This window comes from Lepeophtheirus salmonis, chromosome 2 (genome assembly GCF_016086655.4).
Source record: "Lepeophtheirus salmonis chromosome 2, UVic_Lsal_1.4, whole genome shotgun sequence".
NCBI classification, from domain to species: Eukaryota; Metazoa; Arthropoda; class Copepoda; order Siphonostomatoida; family Caligidae; genus Lepeophtheirus; species Lepeophtheirus salmonis.
In genome coordinates this window covers 19,389,592-19,411,111 of record NC_052132.2, presented here as the reverse complement: position 1 = coordinate 19,411,111, position 21,520 = coordinate 19,389,592, and the positions used below count along the sequence as shown (strand labels likewise).

Genomic DNA, 21,520 nt, shown 5'->3' with positions numbered 1-21,520 from the left:
TCAATTTTGATTAATTTTTTCATTTGAACTTTATATATCTTATGGATTATTTAATAAATATTCAAAAAAAAATGAAGGATTGTGTGAACAGTTTTGAAATTAAAAAAATATGTATATATGGACTAAATGACTTAATATGTTATAAACACAAATCAAATATATTGGGTATGAAACGTATTTATATTGAAATTAATTTTCTTCACTCTAAAACATTAATTACTTATTACAGCTATTCAAATCATTGACCTAATTATATTTATTTCCACGCAACCTCACATTGGTTATTCATGAAATATTTTATAAGAAAATTAAGAGTAAAAACTAAAAAACTAATCAAAACAGAACCCTTTTTTGACAGAAATTTTATTATGTTGTAATAAATTATCTTTTTTTTTTTTTTTAGTTTTAACTATAACATAAAGCAATTGAAATAAATATTAGTAATCAAATAAGATACTTTATTTTTTTTAATATATGTAGAAATTATATTCGAGATAACTGAATAAATATTTTATTATTCGAATTCAGTAAATTTTTTTATCAATTTCACTATTACATTTAATTTTCATCTATATAGTTCGTTCAATATGACTAGGTATGGAAATTATACGATAAAATACAGTAAAATAGTTATTTAAAAAAAAATCTTATAACTTTAACGCTAATTTTGTTATTCTATGGTTAAACAACAATAGCAAATGTTATATTTATATAGTTATATATAGTGGGTGAAAAACATGAATAGGTTTATCAAATAAAATAATTGTTGATTTCAATCAACAAATTATTATAATTCATCTATCTTTACAAATTGTATTTAAAATTAGCAAAACCTTGATTGCTACAATGAAAAATGTAATTCGGCATTCCTTGATTTTTGTTCAATTTTTTTTTTGTGCTAACTCATCACAAATGTATTTCCATTGGACAATAGTATTGTTTTTATTAGGCAATGCTATTTTATATATTTACATTAGACAGTTCCGTTTACGGGTATATATTTTTTTGCTTGTGACCATCATAAAACTAACTTAACAAAAGATAATGTTCTTCTTTTTGGTTTCACAACTATAACTTCTACCAGGGTTAAATTGTGATAATTTATGTTGTATAAAAAAGGGAAATTGCAAATTATGAAGCACACCTTAAAGCCATTAAGTTATTAAAAACAAGTTGCCCAATATTTTTAACTGATGTAACGCATACTAAAAAATTTAACAAGTATAATTTTTTACTCATACTTTCATATTAGGCATGTTACTAACGGCCTAAAAATGTGAAAAAATTTCTGAAACTGAAATCGCTTGAGAGGTCTTAAACTTTGCTATTTTTTTGTCCTCAGCAGATAAAGTCTTTTAGTTGGAAGAGAAAAACTTTAGCTTAAAAAAAGTAAAGCCTTTTATACATTTGTACATTTCTAGTATAAAATCTTCATAATTCGTTCTTTTTAATAAACAATAGTTTTAAATTGAAACTTAACGTATATTAATAGTCTCTAGATTTGTTCGAAAAACAAAGTAAGTTTTTATTTTTTTAAATACATTATATTATTTGTTCTCGTAATATGTAGGTATCTCTGGTGAGGTATGTTTATTTTATGCTTCTCAAATCACTTACCTTTGTCTTCAGGAATAATATTTACAATCTTCAAAGCAATTCCATTATCAGATGAAATTAATTTCATTCGAGAGTCTTTACGTATAAGTCTTTCTCCAGCGGAAATAATGCGATTTGTTTGTTTCCAAACAATAACAGATGACCCTAAAAAAAGATTAATAACAGCTATAAAATTTAGAATGAAAATAAGCATTGGCAACAATGTAAGATACAAAACTGCGAGGCAAGGGACATTATAAAAAAACCACTTATAATTAAGCTTAGTTGTATTTCTAAAGTACAACTACTTTTTTTTCATTAAGTCAGTTTTAAGTACTTTAATACCCTTAATGGTCGTAATAAATATTATTAAAGTAAGAAAAATATGTTATTTGATTTATTATTTTATAACCTTGGTGCACCTTATTGTATCAGTATTCTCTAGGAGCTCAAGAAGGTTTATGAAAACTTTTTTTATTTTTGAAATCCTTCATATTTGTCACTCAATATTTTTAATTTTAACAAAATCTTTTTATCATATGTATTAGGGTGGGTCTAAAATAACGATGTTTTAATGTTACTTGTATCATCGTTCCATTTTGTTCGTTTTATAGTAGAACTTCGCTGAGACAAATATTTTTGTTTTAAACTAATATTTAATGGTTGCCTCCGGTATGTAAAGTTTTTCACTAGAAGGAAAATTTGCACAAAAAAATTGATTTTTCTAATAACATAAAGTAACAATGCTATTTTTAAGCTAATAAATTTTTTGGCTGAGTAGTTTAATTGTTTAATCCTTTTTTAAATCAATTAGTTTATTTAATATTCATTATATTACAGAGTACTTTTGCACAAAACGAACCATTATTTGGTGTACTCTTATCCTCTTTGTAGTTGTAAAACTTGAATTTATTATATTACCGCTCGTGTTTTCAAAATAAAAACGCCCAAAAATGTTATGTAATGTACTGTTTTAGTAAAAAGTTTAAGAGACGAGTTCAATCTTTAATTATCGATTAGATATTACTGGAATATATTTTGAATATGATATTCGATTGAGAGGGTTACAGAAGGGGAGTAAGACTATTGATATTTAGGAGCACAATAAAAATACATGAATAGTTCGGAACTGGACTTTCCGTGAATCATAAATCTGTTATCTGAGAGCATAAAATAAATCTACAAGTACATTTATTTTATGTTATCATACAGGTGTAAAATATATATAGATAGATACGTATCACGATGTTACCTTCATAATATTTAATCAAATTTTTGGCAACTACAACTATGTAGTCAAGAAACAATAATTTATTTGGATATTTAAAGTTATTAACAATTTAGCTATTTACACAAGCTATATCTAGAAGATATAGCTTCTTTGATACATGAGATTGACTCCTCAATACCCATATTGTAAAACTTAATTATTAAAGGTACAACAAGTATTCGGAGTATCATTTATAACAACGTGAATGTTGGTTTCAGGAGTCATTGAAACATCTTATACATTCATTTCTATGGTAACATCTTCATCCCCTAAAATAATCTATAACATAGTTATTCAATAAATTGACAATGCTGTCTTGATCAGCTCTGTATACTTCATATAAAATACTGTTGCTAAAAATATTAAAATAACTTGATCTTTGTTTTCTTTCCATTATTTAGATTATGGCTAACTTTAGATTCAATAATTAAGTATTCATAAAACATATTAGTATAATTTTTGAGTTTATTTATATTTATACATGTCTTACTTACAAATCTGTTCACTATTAAAGTGTACTTTAATATGAAAAATCTAAATTCTAAAAGAAAAAATAAATAAAGATACGTGTTTATTTCTGAGCAAATTTTTTTATCTGATAAAAAAGAGAACAATGTACCTTTCAGACCCAGAAGGACACTATTGTCCCAACAAATTTGAACTGCTGTATCTTTTGCAATTTTTCAGCGAAACAAGGCAAAATTTTCAATAATTATTCCTTATACTAGACACATATTATATAAGCAAAAAATAAAATAATAAACAATCCATACATGAAAAGCATTTGACAGGTAAAATGCTATATCATCAAATTCGAAAAAGTAACTATGTTTGAAGTCTTATATATCACGAACATAGTGTTCTATTATAAAATGTGTTTTTTTTATATAAATTTTAGTTTTCTACTATTATTTTAAAAATATCTTAAATATCAATAAAAATAATACAATGACGAATGAATATAAATATGGGACGTTGATGCAAAAGGGTGAAGCCAATATTTTTTTCTACTTTTGTAGGGAAGGTTTTGAGATACATTACAGGTAATATATTAGTATATATGTGTATGTGGGTGTGCATTAACACTCCGAGAAAAGTATGTAGGTACCTTGGCATATAAGAATATCTATAATAACTTGAAATTTATTGGCAACTCATTTTTTCAATTTTTACAATATTTGGACAGTCACTTTATTTTCACAGTGATGGTTTTTTGGAGATATTTTTAAGTTACATTTCACCAAATTATTATAGTCATTTGTTTGTAAAACTCATATTTTTAGTTTAAATTTATCCATTTTTTAAATAATAAAAAAAAATCATACAAATGAAAATGTTTAAAAATAACTTGTATCTTTAAAAATGAAGGAAAAATAATAATAATAAAAAAGTTATCAAAAAATTGTTATTTATACTAATAATTTATGCATCATTAGCATATGTTTCCAATTTTTATCGCATTAGTCAAATTGAATTTGGTTTTCTTAATTTTTTTTTCATTTTCTACTACATACATTTAATCTCTTCTATGCCCAAGATCATAAATCGAATCAATGGTTTGATAGCGTACACAGTCCAGATCAGTGCACTCATAAACCTTGTTTCTAATTATACAGCAAACAACAGTATAGTTATGTCGTTTATAGCAAATAAATTATATGTTCTGTTGATTTTATCTATGGACCCGTCCACATAGTAACTTTTAAAGATGTTCTACTCATTTATTCGTATTCAAAAAGTTTCATGTTAACATGAGGACGAAATCGGCTTCATCTGAGCCAGTTAATAATGTTGATGTATCTAATGGGAACCTTTTTTTTACTTCCTAAAGAAGAGAAAATGAGCACGTTTGCTCTTTAAAAATTAACTCTTCCTCCGAATTCTTACAATTGTTTTCTACAAGTTTCAATTCGTACAGGCAGACTCTACAAGCTAATTACACCTGAAGAGTGTTTTCAGATTATTTCCATTTTGATCCTTTTTCAAAAAATATCGTTAAATAGCTTTCTGTGAAAGCAAGTCGAAGATAGATAATTAATTTTTTTTTTCTTCAAAAACTTTTTTATTGTAGGGTATTGATATTAATCGTGTGTTTTTTAGGGGCCACACTTTTTTGAAATTAGTATCTCAGGAATAAATGTCCTTTTTTTCAACTGTTGTCATCATTATTTAACTACTGAGTAGTAAACTTATTTCCCTACTATATTGAGGTTCGACATAGGTGTGATTCTTGCCCTCCTCTTGCTTATTTACTTCACCTCACTTTCCTTGTCACAACTAATTTTACCTGATCTATTACACCGTCATGACAACTTAACAACTCTCTTCCAAAAAACTCTACAAATTTGATTCATGTATATTTTCAGTGTTTTATATACATATATTATGCTAAAAGTACTTTAAATTTTAATCAGTAGTGTAGGGGGCCTCTATTGAGGTGTTACTATATGCGCAACACAAAAAAGTTAAACGGCACAATACACTTTTTATTTAGTTCTTTGACTGATGAAATATTTTCCCTTTATTTTACTTCTCCAATAAATATTAATATATGAAGAATGAGCAATGGTCGTAAAGCAATATGATGTATAAATATTCATGCTAAGAACAGACAATTTAACAAGGATGGAGAGGAGGGGGTAGAAAGTTAATGTAAATACTGAATTATTTGCATAGTTTGAAAATATATTTCCATTTAATTTTCATATTTAATGTAGTTATGTATATTCATGCGTTTCTATTTACAAATAAGAAAAAGAATAATAACTTTCATACTGCGTGTAAGTAAAAGACATTAAATAAATTATTTCAAAAAAAAATATATATATATATTAATAGTTGTGCATATTATAACTTGATAATTATGTAAAATTTGAAGTATTTACTTTTATGAATTAAAATCCGACGAAAATTCATTTTTTTAATTAATTACACTATTCAACAATTTTTTGACATTGCTCTGAAATAATGTGTTCCTAATTCCTTTTACCTCAAGAATAATGAAAAAAACCTGTATTTCTAAAAATGTCTGGTTTTGTAGCCTATAGATAGCAAAATTTCATATATGATCAATACATACGTCTTGATAGCTTCATAAATATATTTAAATATTTTTTCAATCAACAATTTCCAAATAATAGCTCAAATTTTGTTTTATTTCACAAATTTTATAAGACATTTTTCGATAAAGGAAAAAATACCGAAATAATTTAAATATTTTTGGAATATAGAAACATGTAGCGACAAAATATGTTTAATGATCTTCTTTTTTGTCGAAACACTAAATCCTGTAAATGCCTGAAAAAATATTTTTCATGAAAACAACAATCTCTAGCCACAAAAACAGAAATTTCTGTGGGTATAGGTCATGTTCATTTTTCTGTATATAAAACTAATAAAAAAACACCATTTTTTTAAAGGGCAGAATAAATTAAAATTTTGTTTTCTAGTGTTAATTGGGCTGTATAATAATCATTGACTGATTATTGACCTTCGGTAAATTAAACTTAACGATCTTTGTAAAAAATATCAAATAAAACTTAACCCACATGGTATTTCTAGCAAGTCTATAATTTTCTAAATTACCCTTATAAACAAACTAAATTTCTCAATATTTATATAAATTATATGGTAACATTTTGAATTTTTATCTTTTATTGTTGTAGATGATTTTTTTATGTTATTTATTACGAAAACCATTACTGCCCCAACGTACCTTAAGGAACGTAAACAAATACATTTGTGTACTCTTCTTCTTCTAAATCATTGTCAATGTTTCAGATTATTTTATCTGGTTGATAATATTTTGTACTTTGATTTCAGACATTATTTTGTGCACTTTATTTCCTTAGTTTTTTACAAGTAACTCCATCAATTATTTTATTCTTCATAATGTCAAATCTTACTGAAATATCAATGTTAGTCTACAAATCTTGGTTAGTAAAATGTGTTATATATATATATTGTTCTAATAATAATGTACAATAACTGATCAACATTTTACGAACTAACATTTGTGTCGATTTGAACTATTTTTTCCGCTGAAAAAGTATGTAATATTTTTTACGTTCTTCAAAGTACGGGTAAGCAGTCACCATAAGAAAATCCCTATATCATTTTAATTTATTTACTTCCTTGGATCTAATGAGAAATTAAGAACATTTGTCTTCTTGGGACTATGACAAGGAATATACAAATCATTGCAAAGCAGCACTGTCCAAAATGAAGAAACAATCTGTATATACTAAAATGGTTTCTACGGGTATATTTGTTAGCTCAAATTTTTTGGGGCCTCATCAAGTTATAGAACTGTGGACTGACATACTCAAGATTAAAAGAGAATTCAAATATTATCATACATAATTTCCGTAATATAGAATTCAAGTTGTATGGGTGTAGAAAAACTGGTTGATATTATGTGGCTAACTACAGAGTATCAATAACAACAAAGAGATGGTACCAGGCCTTATACAATTGTTTCCTAAACGTAATGATGGTTCAAGAATGGAGATTCTATACAAAATTTGATAAACTGAACCAAAACAAAAATATGAACAAATCAGGAAATTACACTCAATCAGGAGCTGAATATCTTCCATTATTACCAAACATGCAATTTTAAAAATTGAGGACAACTCTTAACCTCACTAGAGGTGAAAAATAAACTTGATATACTTCAACGGTGGCGCAAAAAATGTTTGTTGAATTTGTAAATAAAGGGACCCAGATTCTTGAAAGATACGGGACGTTGTTTTTCTGAGCGGATTGTCATTGTTTGGACTATTAAAAAGGAAAAAAATCTGGACACTATTGGAAAGAAATTGGATCGTCTTGGTACTCGATACAATGAACTAATGAACCCGTCAACTTTAATGCCAGGATGTGTCAGTAGTAGGGACGAATTCTTCAAAGAATATTATATTACCACCGTTGGTCAATTTCAGGTCCAGGGGAAGTCAAAATTAAAAATCATATTTAACGATTGAGACCACGTAGGATATACTTTGCAACAAAATGTGACATGACAAAACAGGTTCCTCCTATTCCTATATACACAGCTTTAGAGAAGTTACAAAATAAGAAAATCCTTGCAGGCAGATGAGGGGCCAGTATCCCAAAGATCCAACACAAATCGTAGAAAGCAGACTGAGGAGACTTGGACTCTATATGAAGTTGTCAATGCCGGACCCATTAATAATTATGAGGAAACCATTCATTGGCTCACACCAAAAATGGTATTAGGTATATAATTGCCACATCCTCTCTTTATACAAATAAATCAAAGGTTAGTATCAAGAAGCGCTTGTGGCATTGGTGTAAATCGGTGCTTGAGACATCTTTCAATCTTCTCTTTTACTGCCCAAAAATAATTTTAGTTTTAGGAATGGTGGAGGGTATAATTCTTAAAGCTTATAACGTGGTCCCAGCCCCCCTCTGGCTCAAGACTGGACCAAATAAATAAATTAAAAATAATAAATCACAACACTAATTGTATCTATATAAGTCACTGTAATAGACAAAAGAAATGATATCCTCAATCTGGAAAGGGACATTTAAATATGTCTTTACTATTATTGTTCAAAAATAAATAATGTATGTTCATTAAATATGATCATCATATTGATGATATACTAACTTAGTCAACTATCTCAAGATTGATTTGTTCAGACCTGCAGGAAGAGGAGTACTCTTTGATCTGCATGCTTAAATTATCATGAGAATCTTCGCTATTATAGCCTCTACTTTAAAGTCATTTTCTCCTCTCATCGTATGAGCAATGAGCCAATCTGACGCCTAGATTATGTCAAATCTCATGGTAATGATACTCTCCGACATAATATTTAGAGATCTCATCCGCTCACCAAAATAAAATAAAATGATCAAAGATTATACTCATCCTTTGCGGAAAAAACATCAACGGTTCGGTTTATTCGAATTGCTGGTGTATATCGAGGATGTCCCCAACCTGTACTGAACCCACTTCTATGAACAGCGTTATGAAAGGGTTTGAGTCTATAATTCTTGAGCTAATTCTTTCTTCTTCCATATTAATGTTCTTAGAGCACTCTGCCACCAACAAAATTGAGGTTGATTCTTTTTCCGTCATGACGATTTTTTTTTTTTTTCCTTTTCACTAAAATAATTTTTATAAAGAAGGGGATTGGCGGAATATTGTTGTAGGAAATTAGGAGCATGTGTCAAGTAAGTGGCCACTGCATGAATAATCCAATTGACAATGTTTCCTGTAAATTTTTTCATGTCACTTTTTGATTTTAGGGCATGTTCTTTATATTACTGAAGAGTGTGAATTGTAAAACTTCTTCAATTTCACCCTTGAAAGTTATTTCACATTTTAGAGACATCTTTCAATTTTTGAAAGTCAAAATCAATAGAGTTAGTGTACCTTCATAGATTTGGTCCCTTTTGTTAAGTATATAAATACATACATGTTTAATGTTGAGTCTCATTAGAACATATATTTTGCGTGTGTACTTTTATACAAAAAAATGAAATATGGAAGAAAATGTGTGGATACATATTATACTAAACCTAGAAACAAAGTAAAATGTGTTATTGTTCCCATGAAAGAAAAATAAAAAAGATCATTAAGACACGTAACGGATTATATGATAATAAACAAACAGTTTCCTGGGAATAAAAATTAGAAATAACTTATCTCATCCAAAAAATGAAGATGTAATGATGAGCCTTAATTAAACGTTGTTATAAATCATGTTTAATGGGCCTACTTACCTATATTTAGGTATATAATTTTTAGACATATCAAATTTTATATCCCATTAATATACCCAAATTACTTGATTTTCGCATTTTTTTATATTAGATTAATTGAGAATAATTATAACATAGAATGTTTATCTTGTCAAATCTTTATTTAAATAAGTTTTAGCATTTTGCAAAAATTAATGCTCTAAAAAAGTAAAAATTCAGAAACTAATGATAAAGTTATTAGCATTATGACCAACTATAATTATCAATGAGACTAAAAAGGATGATACTTTGCAATTTCTTGGATTTAAATATATTTTAATGCTCATTGAATTTATTTTACTAAATGCGATTTCCTTGTTGGTAATTAATTTACTTTTGTTATCTTTTGAACAAAGAAAAATCAACAAATTTTACATGAGCTATAAATTTCACTTATTTCAAGCAATAACATTGATTTTGTAACAAATCATTGCTTTGTTGATGAGGTAAAGTCCTGCATTGTTCTGCAAATATGCGTACAACTATTCTTTGTTAGACCTATAACTTGGATATTTATATATCATTTTTTCAAACCAAATCTTTCATTTAGATTGTTCTGTATCAATAATAGTATTTCCGGTATTGGAAAAAGTGTTTTTAATTCTTTAGAGATTTCAACATTAAGATTATTTTGGCTCTTCAATATCAAAACTTGCTCAATATACACGAACCACGTCATTTTTCCATATGAATTCCACATATTCGGCCCACAGTTATTATTTACTCATCTTTATTATGCAAATTTTGAGGGTTTAAGAGTAATTATTCACAAATATTCAGAAGAGCAATGTTGTATAACACATAATTAGCTGTCGATGGCTAAGAAATAAATTGTTCGTATCACCAGCATGAGCTTTTCTGATTAGAAGTCCTTTAATGTCGACCCTATCTTCAACAGGTAGAATGATAAAGTGGTGACATTTGGAGATATAGAAGAGGATCACTGATTTGTCTCCAATAACACAAACCCTTCGTTATTGATAATATTAGGCTTGGTTGCATCCAACAGGAAGACCAAAAATCCGTTTGGTTCCCTTTAGAAGGTTGAAGAGTAAGTCAAAATAAAGGATACTGAAGTTATCCCATGGATAAAATTCATAGTTGGCTTTTCTCCCTGGGTGTTCCAACAAGATGAAGTACCTGTCAAAACCACAAAGACAATCCAAGAGTGGCTCCAGGCCAACATGCACTTCTGGCCTCCGCAGAGCCCAGACCTTAACTCCATAGATTATTCCATCTAGTCACACGTGGAGAAAAAGGCCTGAATGAGACGCCACACAACGCCTGTATCCTGACTACTTCTATCAACAAGGCCTACATGAGCGCCAAGTATGGAAGCTACAGTTACCGCCGTGAGATTACCATCAATTTAGAGGGAGGATACCTGAACTAAAACCTGTTTCTGAGTTTCAATTAATATTTAATTAATTTGTTTTCTAATTCATCAATGATCCTGCATGATTATAAAAGGTGAGAACGTTTTTTAACAATAGAAAAACAAAGGTATCATTTTTGACTTTGCCATATAATAGTATCTAATTTTTAAACCCTATGTTTCAGCCAACTTTTCAAAGAGAAAAAAAATAGTAATCTACCACCAAATTAATTCTTTTTTTTTCTACTGTGTTCATTTAAAATATGTCCTTAAGTTTTATATTTAGTTATCCAATCCGGAGAAAATGTAATTGAAGGTTTAAAAAAACCATATATATAAGGCGCCTTGATAGAGATTTCCACTTCATTCCAGAAATTGCTTGTTTTTTCTGAGTTGACGCATACAAAAATTTATAAAACGGAAAAGATCCGACATACGCATATCTACGGTTTTACTAAGGAGTTTTGTTTAAGACAGCAGCTCGCTAAGAAAAAAATTGTATCGATAGGAAAAATGTGCTGTGAATCATCACTACCACTGATTAAAAATGTTTTAAAGAGAAGAAACATATATTTAAATGCACAATAAGTTTTCAGAACCCATTGCTGACTCTTTCTGAAAAATGGTTTTCTTACCGTGGGATTACTCTAACCCTGGAAGTGTCAGCGTTTTTAATCAACGACAAATTTTTCTACTTTTTTAGGGAAGAGCAAGAAACAACATATCACATTCTAAATTAATGTAAAACATTACAGCCAATATAAATGACAAATTGGCTGCAGAACTAAAATGGTTTTTGGAAGTGCAATAAAACGATATGATTTTGTTGTTCTAATATCTAAAAAGTGAAGTAAACCTCCATGAAGTAATCGGAAAATTATATACCCGTGTATATTCAATCAAGGCAAAGAAAATGAAAATTGGTGCATCTATTTTAAACATTGCAATAAAGTATTTAAAAAATTTTATGAACTAAGTTTTTTATTTATTTTGTTTCTTTTCTTCTTTTTTTGTGTCGTTTTATGGTTTTTAGAAAATTTGTATGGTCTTTGAATTTTTTCTCTACTTATATATTTTTATTAACTGAGCACCAGAATAAATGAATTGATACTGGTTTTAAAAAATTATTACTTTTATGGGGATTATTGATTTTTTCATTCTGTTGGTTTGTATAATTTTAATTTTATTTATCCTTCACAAAGAAATCTTCTGTTTCTTCCAACAAAATACGATGAGCAATATCTAATCAGGTTTCAATAAAATTTACTTCTTATAAGTGTAATACGATTTGAAAAATAAATTGCATTTAATCTTTTGTAGAAAATGAATGTAATTGGAGATTAGATTAAAGCCATGGTTCTCAAACCGAAAAAAAAATACAAGGATTAGAAAAAAAGAAACGATATGACGAGTCTTTTAATCAATTTTTTTTTTGAAGTATTGAATATAATCTATATTTTGTTACATATGTTTCTCTCTTTAAAAGTCATTACCTTATCATTGATAAATTGTACAATTTGTGAGTATTAATTCAATTTTCTTATTTATTGAAAATCTTAATAAATGTTTTTGATCCATATATTTTCAAAAGGAGCTTGCGACACCACTGCTTTAAAACAAACATCACATAAATTTAAACTTTTTCATTAAATTAGCAAGATAATGGACAAAATATACGAAAGGAAGAAAAAGTCGGATACAACATGAGGAAAAAATTTATAGTGGCTTCATCTTGCTATCACACAAAGCGACATCTTGCATAGAAAAAAATAACTCCACGACTATTTATCTACTGACAGTCCCACTTCATTACTGTGTTTTTACCTTCCGTAAGTGAATATACTTTTTAATACACTTTTAGGTAAGTTGGTAAAAAAAAGCCTATAATAAAACGTATAGTTAAACAAGTGTAATAATTACGTCATTTTATTTTTGTTTTATTTTTTTAAATATTCCATCAATTTGGCAATCGTGAATATAGATTAAAATGCTTAAAATACTGGATGTACAGGACAGGGCAGCAAAACGTGGACTCGAGAGATAAATTTAGAAATACATCAATATTTTTATATTATCAATATTAGGCATAAAAATAATGTTATCAAACCATTTAGATAAGGTTTTTTTTTTTTTTTTTTTTTTAAATCACTCAATATGACCACTTTCAAAATCAATCACAGCCTTTACACGTCCCCTGAAGGCCATGCAGGAGTTGATGACAAACTCCTCTGACAAGTTGTATCATGCAGCCACAATGGAGAACTGCAGTTATTCCACATTTTGCTATGAGGTCCTGTTGGTAACCTTCCCCAAAGTGCTCAATTTAGAAAGTCCTGTGGGCTTAAATCTGGTGAGGAAGGGTCCATGTTTCTTCCGACATGAATCGAGCAATGTTATTTGCACATAATTTTTAGCAATTGGCGACCGTGTGAGAGGGGACACCGTCCTTAGTCTACTTGTAATTACCATCAAGATAGTTGGTATTCAACCAAGGCAAGATGTTTTACTTAAGCACCTTCTAGTAGTCCTCCTGCTCAATTTTCTGGCCAGCCTTGAAAAATAGCAATATCCTTTGAGCCACAGAGAGTCGTTGGGGAGGCGACACATCAACTTAGTGGGGTCCTCTATTATTATTTTCTACACTTTACGAGAACTTCCTATCCCTCTTTAAATTGTGCCCTCAACTTCCTGACATCCTGGAGAGGTTTTCTCCTTTTTTTTTTCATTTTGGTTTTTTTTTAAATCATACTCCTAGAACACTGAACAATGTCTTTCATCACATCAACTACAGCCTCTTAAGATATCTGAAATGTGCTGCCTTTGCTTTTTGCTTGCTCATGATAATGAAATGACTATATGATTAGAATAGTTTTTTATTTAAAAAATTTCTGTCGAAAACAGAAATAATCACCAAACTTTTTCCTAGTATTGAGATAATAAACATTAATTAACAATATACGTTTTGCTTCCCTTCCCTCTATATTAAATATCGAGAAAAAATAAATACTTGAAATAAAATGAATGACAAGAGTTTGGGCTTTCAAAAATCAATAATTTCTTATTTTTCAAGTGAAAATACTCCACTTTTATTTTTGATAAAAGTTACTAAGAAATATTCAATACTTTATGTAAACTTTGGCAATCAAATTAGAACTCAATAGTTTTGATGAGTTTGAAATAATAGCTGAATAAAATAATAGCTACAATGTTACATTGACTAATAATAAAAAAAGAGGAATCCAAAAAAATCAAACGGAAAAACAAAAGAACGGATTTGAAGCGAAAATGTTACTTAAATTCACTACATGTCTATTAAAATTGCGAAATATACGAATAAATCATAAACAAGGTCTTATTAAGACTAATAAGGAGTTGCATATAATCAGATTTAATAACTTAGGAGGATACTAAAAATTATTGGTAATAAAATTTAGATTCAATGGAATAAGAAGCATTTTTATATATCTGGGGATGTACAATACACTTCAATAACAGAGGGTTAAAGCTCTATCGTTGACTACTTATTCATACTTTATATCAAAAGTATGAATTATATACTAACTTTTTTCTACATGAACATGTTTTCTTTTACCTGGACAAAACCTTCATTGTAAAATAAATAATAAAAATAAAATACTGAAGTAGCTCGTGCGTACTTCCTATAAAAAGCATACATAGGTATAAATATTTAGTTAAAAGTATTTTTTCCAAGCTCCGTTAAGCTTCTAATAAATATAAGAGTATTTTCACTCACATCTTCAACATCATAAAAAAATATATATCCTTGTTCCATATACAGAAGGCTTCAAGTAGTATTTGTTTAAATCAGGGGCTCTGAACAAGTCATTTGCGGGTCAAATCCAGCTCTGAGATAAATTACTTTATAGTGTATTAAAATAAACAATAAAAATTTGGTATTTATTTTTAGTGATATATAGTGCCTGATTATTTTTAAATTGGTTAGACAATTTAAAAAGTCGTTAGTGACGGCTGTATTTAAAAAAGAAATGATATAGACCTGGAGTGCTAAACTCGTAATAGTTTGTGGGCCGAATGCAGTGTAATCTGATGACAAGCGGACCGGCCAGTAAAATCATTGCAAAATTACACTAAACTTACAATAAGCCTATTTATTTCCTTTGTATTAGTCACTAATATTAATAATTAGTGCAAAGAAGAATAAATCATTTATAAAAAATTTTATTGAATGAATTTTTATTCTAATAAAAATATTATGAACAACCTAAGAACTCAAAAAAAGTATGTACAAGTTTAAATAAACTTTTACTCTGTTAAAAATGTATTAAAGTGCATTATACATAACTGATGAGTTCAGTAGGAATAACAATGTTGCAAAACATCTGGTGACAGCTTTGGGAAACTTTAAAACACTGTTTTTTCAACATCTGGAAAGTATTTTAAACAAAGGAATGTCTTTCATACGAATTACTGATCATGCTATATACTCCTCAAACTTATTATTGTTTACTTTGTACAAGTGCATCAAATCTTGGATAGCATTTAATTTAAGAATCTCATAGACCGGTTTGGCACCCCTTGATTTTGATATTTAGAAACATAAACTGAAGAATATTTTGTAAAGGAATAAATAACAAACCCTTTTCAATGTATTGAATTATTAGTTTTAATATATTATATTTCATTAAGATATGAATAATATATATTATAGACAACTAATCACAGAGTCGTTAGAAATGGAGTATGAGTTTTTATCATCACTAAGCGAAATTTAAAGAAAGTAAAATCAACCATGTTTTTTGAAAGGAAAAAAATATAAATTTATGCACTTTTGGTATAAAGAAAAGAACGTTACTCACATTTAACTGGTTAATTTTGACAATCAGTAGATTTTTTTAATAGAGAGCACCTATTAAGCTATGGTTGAATGTATGGTTTCTGCTTTACTTTTATGTTTACTAAAAGATAGGATTTTTTTCCAAAAATATCACAAGTAAATTTTTTCTAAAATTTATAGAAAAGAATAAAAATATTTGGTTGTTTATGCAAAATTACTAAAAAATAATTGCAATATCATCATCCATAATTGTTATGTCAAATATTATATGAAATAGAAGCAAATAACATATTAAAGAAAAAAAGAATTATAAAGGTGATTTTTTAAACATTTTTTAAGGATAAAAAAACTGATTTTACACGCAGAGTGAAAATAATATTATATAGTTTTATCAATAAATTGAACCTATTATAATTTTTATATTAATTTGAATAACGCTAGTATGATCCTAGAGACCTAAAAATACATAAATAAAAACAATATGAAATGATTATTTATCGCTCCCTTTCCCTCTTAAATATATTAACATATTATAACATATATAAACCAGTAGATCTGATAGGAAGCTACCACACGACCGAAGAGATAAAGAGGATCTCGATCGAGTTCTCATAAATAATTATCTATCAACAACATTGTTCAAAACGGTTGAAGGACCCTCAGTTGTCTGTCAATCAAATCCTCGAGTCCTGTTGTCTTTATTATAGAGCCCACAGTTTGGGTGAAGTATAAAATGCAGATAAATTTCGTGATGACTGCGTCAACCTTTAGGTGAGCCCGAGCCATCGATGGTATAGCCACCAGCCAATCTTCTTTTATTAGTTCTATTGCAAGTGCATCCCTAATTTTCTCTTCCACGATTTCCATTACTGCATTCATAAAAAAGATGGAATGACGACTCCGTCCAATCCTTGCAAAAAGAGCAGAGCCTCTCCGTTTATTCTTTTTTCTACTAGTGGTGAACACTGTTGACGTAGCGAAACGATATCTTAGCCAACTCTCTCTTGAATCGGTAAATGGATTTATCATGACCGAAGTTTATTGATTCCCGTGTTCGTTTTATTCAGCTCTTGGAGTCGTTTGGAAACTAAAAGAAGGGGGGGCTTCATTTTCACGAGCTCCTTTCGAACATATTGTATATTAAGAGTCTCCAACGCAATGTAAAATGGGGTGTGTAGACCCATACTTCCTTTCTTCTGTTTTTTGTCTTTTTTATATGTCGCATGGAAATGCTACGGTTGGCCGAAATAAAATTTAAAGAAGGCAGGTATAGGAATAAGTTTATTTGCCGTAAGGAGACAATTCCCGAATGCTTCATTAGTTCATCTCTACTTTTGAAGAGGTCATTCAAATTTACAGGCTGATTATCTCCCATCAGTAGAAGAGCAGCCAACCAAAAAGGAATTTCAAGAAGACAATAGCCCTTTCCAGTAAGCCTCGTACTTATGTATAGCTGAAAACACCTCTCCTGGACACATTGTAATTCTTTCCTCAAAATAATAGCTCGTGTTATTCATAAAATAATTTCATATTCTTATGCCCAGAAATCCAGACTCAGCCTTATTCGTCTATACCAGGAATAGTTTAAGGACTTCCACTGTACTTCAGTATTATATAACCCAATACCCCAGTCCCTAACTGGAGTAAGAAGTCTTTCTTCCGATATATAATGTGTTTTTTTCATTCCACAGGAACTGTCTTTTAACATGGTCAATGTCTCCTTTAATTTCTTCCGTGAAAGTGATGAACCGAAGAAGATGAACTATCCTTGGAAATATATTTACATTCCAATTCGTAACTTTGTCTAAGAAATTGAGCTCAAATTTACGGTAAAATTTTGAATATTTAGTTATTGGTGAAATAACTTCATGATACAAAAATTTTTATGCCTTCTTCTTCTGTCGAGGACACTTGGATTCCCAGCAACTTTGTTGATGTCGTATATAAGAAATTTGGATACGCTTGCTGCAAATAATCTTGAGCAGTTGCAATTATATTGGATTTTTCGACACTAATCGATAGGCCAGAGTCTTTTTTGAAGTCATCCAGTGTCTCAAGGATTTCAACAGCGTTAGGGTCACCTGATAAAAATACTGTAAAGTCATCAGCGTAAAGCATACATTTTAAGTTTAAGTCTTTGTGGTCATTTATCAACTTGTTGGATCTAATTTGTTCATATAAGCTATTTACAGAGATTATAAAAAAGTTGGTCCAAGTATGTGTCACCTTGTCTAATTCATCTTCTTATATTAAATTTTAGGTTTCATCCAGGTACATTTAAGCGGGGAGTTGCCTTTCCCATCGTACAAGATATCATGTCAATAAATTTTCGAGGGATTATATACTTCACCAACTGTTCTAATAAATATATACTCCTGCAAGATGCTATCATATACCTTTTCAAAGTCTATTAGAAGTGTTGTATAGTTTAATTCTCTTTTATTTGATTCAACAATCGCATCATAAATGCTTCTTGGGATATCCTCGGTAAGTCTGTTTTTTACAAATCCTTTCTGGTTTTGAGTGATGAATCATGGTAGAACATTAAGCAGTCTTTGATTTAGAATGCCAGTAAGTATTTTGAACGAAGTATTTAAAAGCGATATTGGCCTGTAGTTTTTTAATATATCTTTTACTTTTTTATGTACTAGTAACAAGATACCCTACAGATGAACAAAGGGGATGCAGCCTTTTTGAAAGATTTCTTCGAAGCATAATTCCAATACCGGACTAAGCAGCAAAACAAACTTTTGATAAAATTCAATGGGGAGACCCTGAAGGTCCAGGTGATTTTAACTTTTTATCATATCTATTAATATAGTTTTTTATTCTTTGTATATTACTATGGACTTCATCATCGGTTATGTATATCACATTACTCTTCTCTTTTACAACCCTTCGGATTATTTTGGTACCGCCAGTATTCACAAAATGTGCACTTTGTTTGTAATCTCACAAAATGTGCACTTTGTTTACAATCCTTACTTAAACTGTCTGTAGAAGTTATTTTAGTACGAAATTATACGAGAAGTAAACTGTTTGATACTTTAAGGGTTAAAGGTGTAAGAATAATTGTAAAAGAAAAATTTTTATGACAAAGTAAAAGCAAGTTTAAAGACACATAATATCTCAATATGCATAAATAACATTTACATGCATGAATATATATATATATTTATTAATTAAATAACATGAATTTATTAAGTATTTGAGAAAAGAAATACAACATGTGCTGACGTTTTGTTTTTTGTGTAGAAGATACAAAATATATTTGATGTACGTGGAGTATGAATTTCATTAGAACAAAACAAGTAATACAATATAAGTACTTTTTTGTTTGACACTCTGACAAACGAACAGTAAACTAAAGCTTAAAAGAATAGAAAATAACAAATGGAAAATATAAGTGACTCAAAACGATATTTCATTATTTTCTTTTTACTCTGAATCAAAAGTGTATACTTAAAAAAGTTAAATTATAACTATAAAGAAATAAATATTTATTTAAGAAAGAAAAAGAATTATGATAGAATTTTAACTTTGACACCTTCCATTTTATACGTGAGTAGTTTATTAATTTTTTTAAACTTGCCTTTATTTGGAGATATACATATAAACGTGTATATTTATATTAGTTATATATATTAAACAAGTTTGAGTTGCTATTGTTAATTTAATATTTTATAACATTAAAGGATTAGTAAACAGATTATATTTTATTTAAACCTAAATATATATAATATATGTAGTTATTTGGGGAAAAACATTTTCACATTGCATTTTTACAAAATTATTTTTTTATTAAATGTATGGACTTATAATTTTATGATGAATAGCTGTGGTGTTAAGATCAAATCTGACCTTGCATGCACTAACGGTTTTTTTAGATGCAGCCGTCTGATAGTGTCTCTTTTTAACTAGCAGAAACTTTGTTGTACTAATAAACTTAAGTAGAATATTGAGCATCATGGGTAAAGCTACTCCACCATTTACGGAGAAGGAAAGGCGTTGCGGAGTGAAAATGATTAGTGTCCACGACACGCAGAATTTTTCAAATTGTGCTGCCTTGGATGCAGCAAATCGACGGAGATCAGCCATGGGTCTATCAACAAGACTCAACACCTACTTATGTCTTAGACAGGGCACTCAAGTGGCTGAGAGTACACTAGGAAGATGTAGTTGCCCCTGAAATTATAAATCCTTCTCAGAAACAGCGGAACCTAATTTGGGTACTGCAACTAGGTAAGTGCAACACAAATACAAAATTGTACCAAATATGGTTAACTCTAGCACAATTGCAATTTCTAAACACGTGTGAAGCAAAAAAACAAAGACTGTGTTATTTTACAAACAAGTTTTCCAAAAAAAAAATATTTCTATGAACAAAAAAAGATGATGATGTTTCTTTATTTTTTGGGTGACTCTAATTTCCTTGTTTGTAGAGAGCAATAAGTGATCGCGCCTTGCCCGTTTATTAAATAATGAATTAATTTATTTACATCTGAATAAACTATTCATATTTAAAATCACGCAACCTCTGTTTTGATTCATTAAGTTATATGAATCTATTCTTTTATCCTCAATTAGTTATTATAAAATTTTATTTTGCATAGAAATTGGTTATTTTTGGTAGAAGTGAAATATGCCTTCAAATTGTATAGTTCCTTGTTGCCACACTAGTCAAACAACTGATCAAAAGTTCAATGATAATGAAATAAGAACTTCTTTGCATAAAGTTCCAACATCAAACATAGAAATTTTTAATTAATGAAAATCAGTTATACCAATAAATTAGCTACCTGGTACAAAATATTATATATTTCATTAAGTGATATTTGATTAGTGTTAATACAAAATTTTATTGTTTATACATGTAGATGGTAAATCCGTTGATAGCTCTAAAAATGTTGTTTTTCTCTTCATTTTAAACATGAAGATTTTGAAACAGAAACTAGATGGACAAATGGAGAACTAAAAAGACGTATCTTAAGAAAAAGTGCTTTAGGATTTAAACAAAGTGTCAATTAAACAAAGGACCAGTAGGAAATCAATGACTGAGGTGAGGCGTAAACGTAAGAGTGAAGAAATATAATTAAAGACGCTAAAGTTTCCAGAAATGATGATATTTCAAATTTGTCGGAGCTCAAACAAAAATTAGTTATCAATTGTGTGCCTACAAAAATATAGTAGATTGAATGGATGATTAAGTGCAATTTCTGTACATAACAAAATCAGATTCAAGTATTTTGCAGAGCAAACAAAATTAGTGAAATGATAATGTTGGAACAATTGCATCACCCTAGTGTTGACTGCTATCACTTCTTCGGAGAGAAATGTGGCCCCAACAGTCCTGATTTAAGTAAGATAAATTATTTTATCTGGGCAAGTTTGAATCTAAACCCAATCAAATATATAATGTCATCAAAGATTTTATGATTACCTCAATTAAGGAAACAATGATCATCATGCCAAGGAACTACCTAGTCAACGCCTTTTCCTCCTTCAGTGTCCAGATACAGGATTAGATTTATTCGGAGGTCGATACATCAAATGAGCTCTTTATCAATATTCATATGAAGAATTCAAGCAAATGCTCCAGTTTAATCTTAACAACATGTATAATTTGATTAATTTAGCTACAAATATCTATCGTATTAATAAACCAATTGTACTCTTAATTCTGTATTTTCAT

At 28.9% G+C, this 21,520-nt stretch overlaps 1 protein-coding gene and 1 long non-coding RNA gene across 5 annotated transcripts in view; one reads left to right on the top strand and one right to left on the bottom strand.

Annotated features, from left to right (window-relative positions):
- Nucleotides 1-21,520, bottom strand: part of LOC121132376 (lachesin) — a 425,839-nt gene that overhangs the window by 118,798 nt on the left and 285,521 nt on the right. For all 4 annotated transcript variants that reach the window (XM_071886663.1, XM_071886665.1, XM_071886666.1 and 1 more), the window contains one exon: nucleotides 1,618-1,761. In XM_071886663.1, coding sequence (XP_071742764.1) covers nucleotides 1,618-1,761 — 144 coding nt within the window. The remainder of the gene's footprint in view (nucleotides 1-1,617; nucleotides 1,762-21,520) is intronic.
- On the top strand, nucleotides 16,388-21,506 carry LOC121132377 (uncharacterized). The gene is made up of 4 exons (XR_005869309.2): nucleotides 16,388-18,399; nucleotides 18,480-19,389; nucleotides 19,753-20,070; nucleotides 20,706-21,506. It is a non-coding gene; the product is annotated as an uncharacterized lncRNA (long non-coding RNA).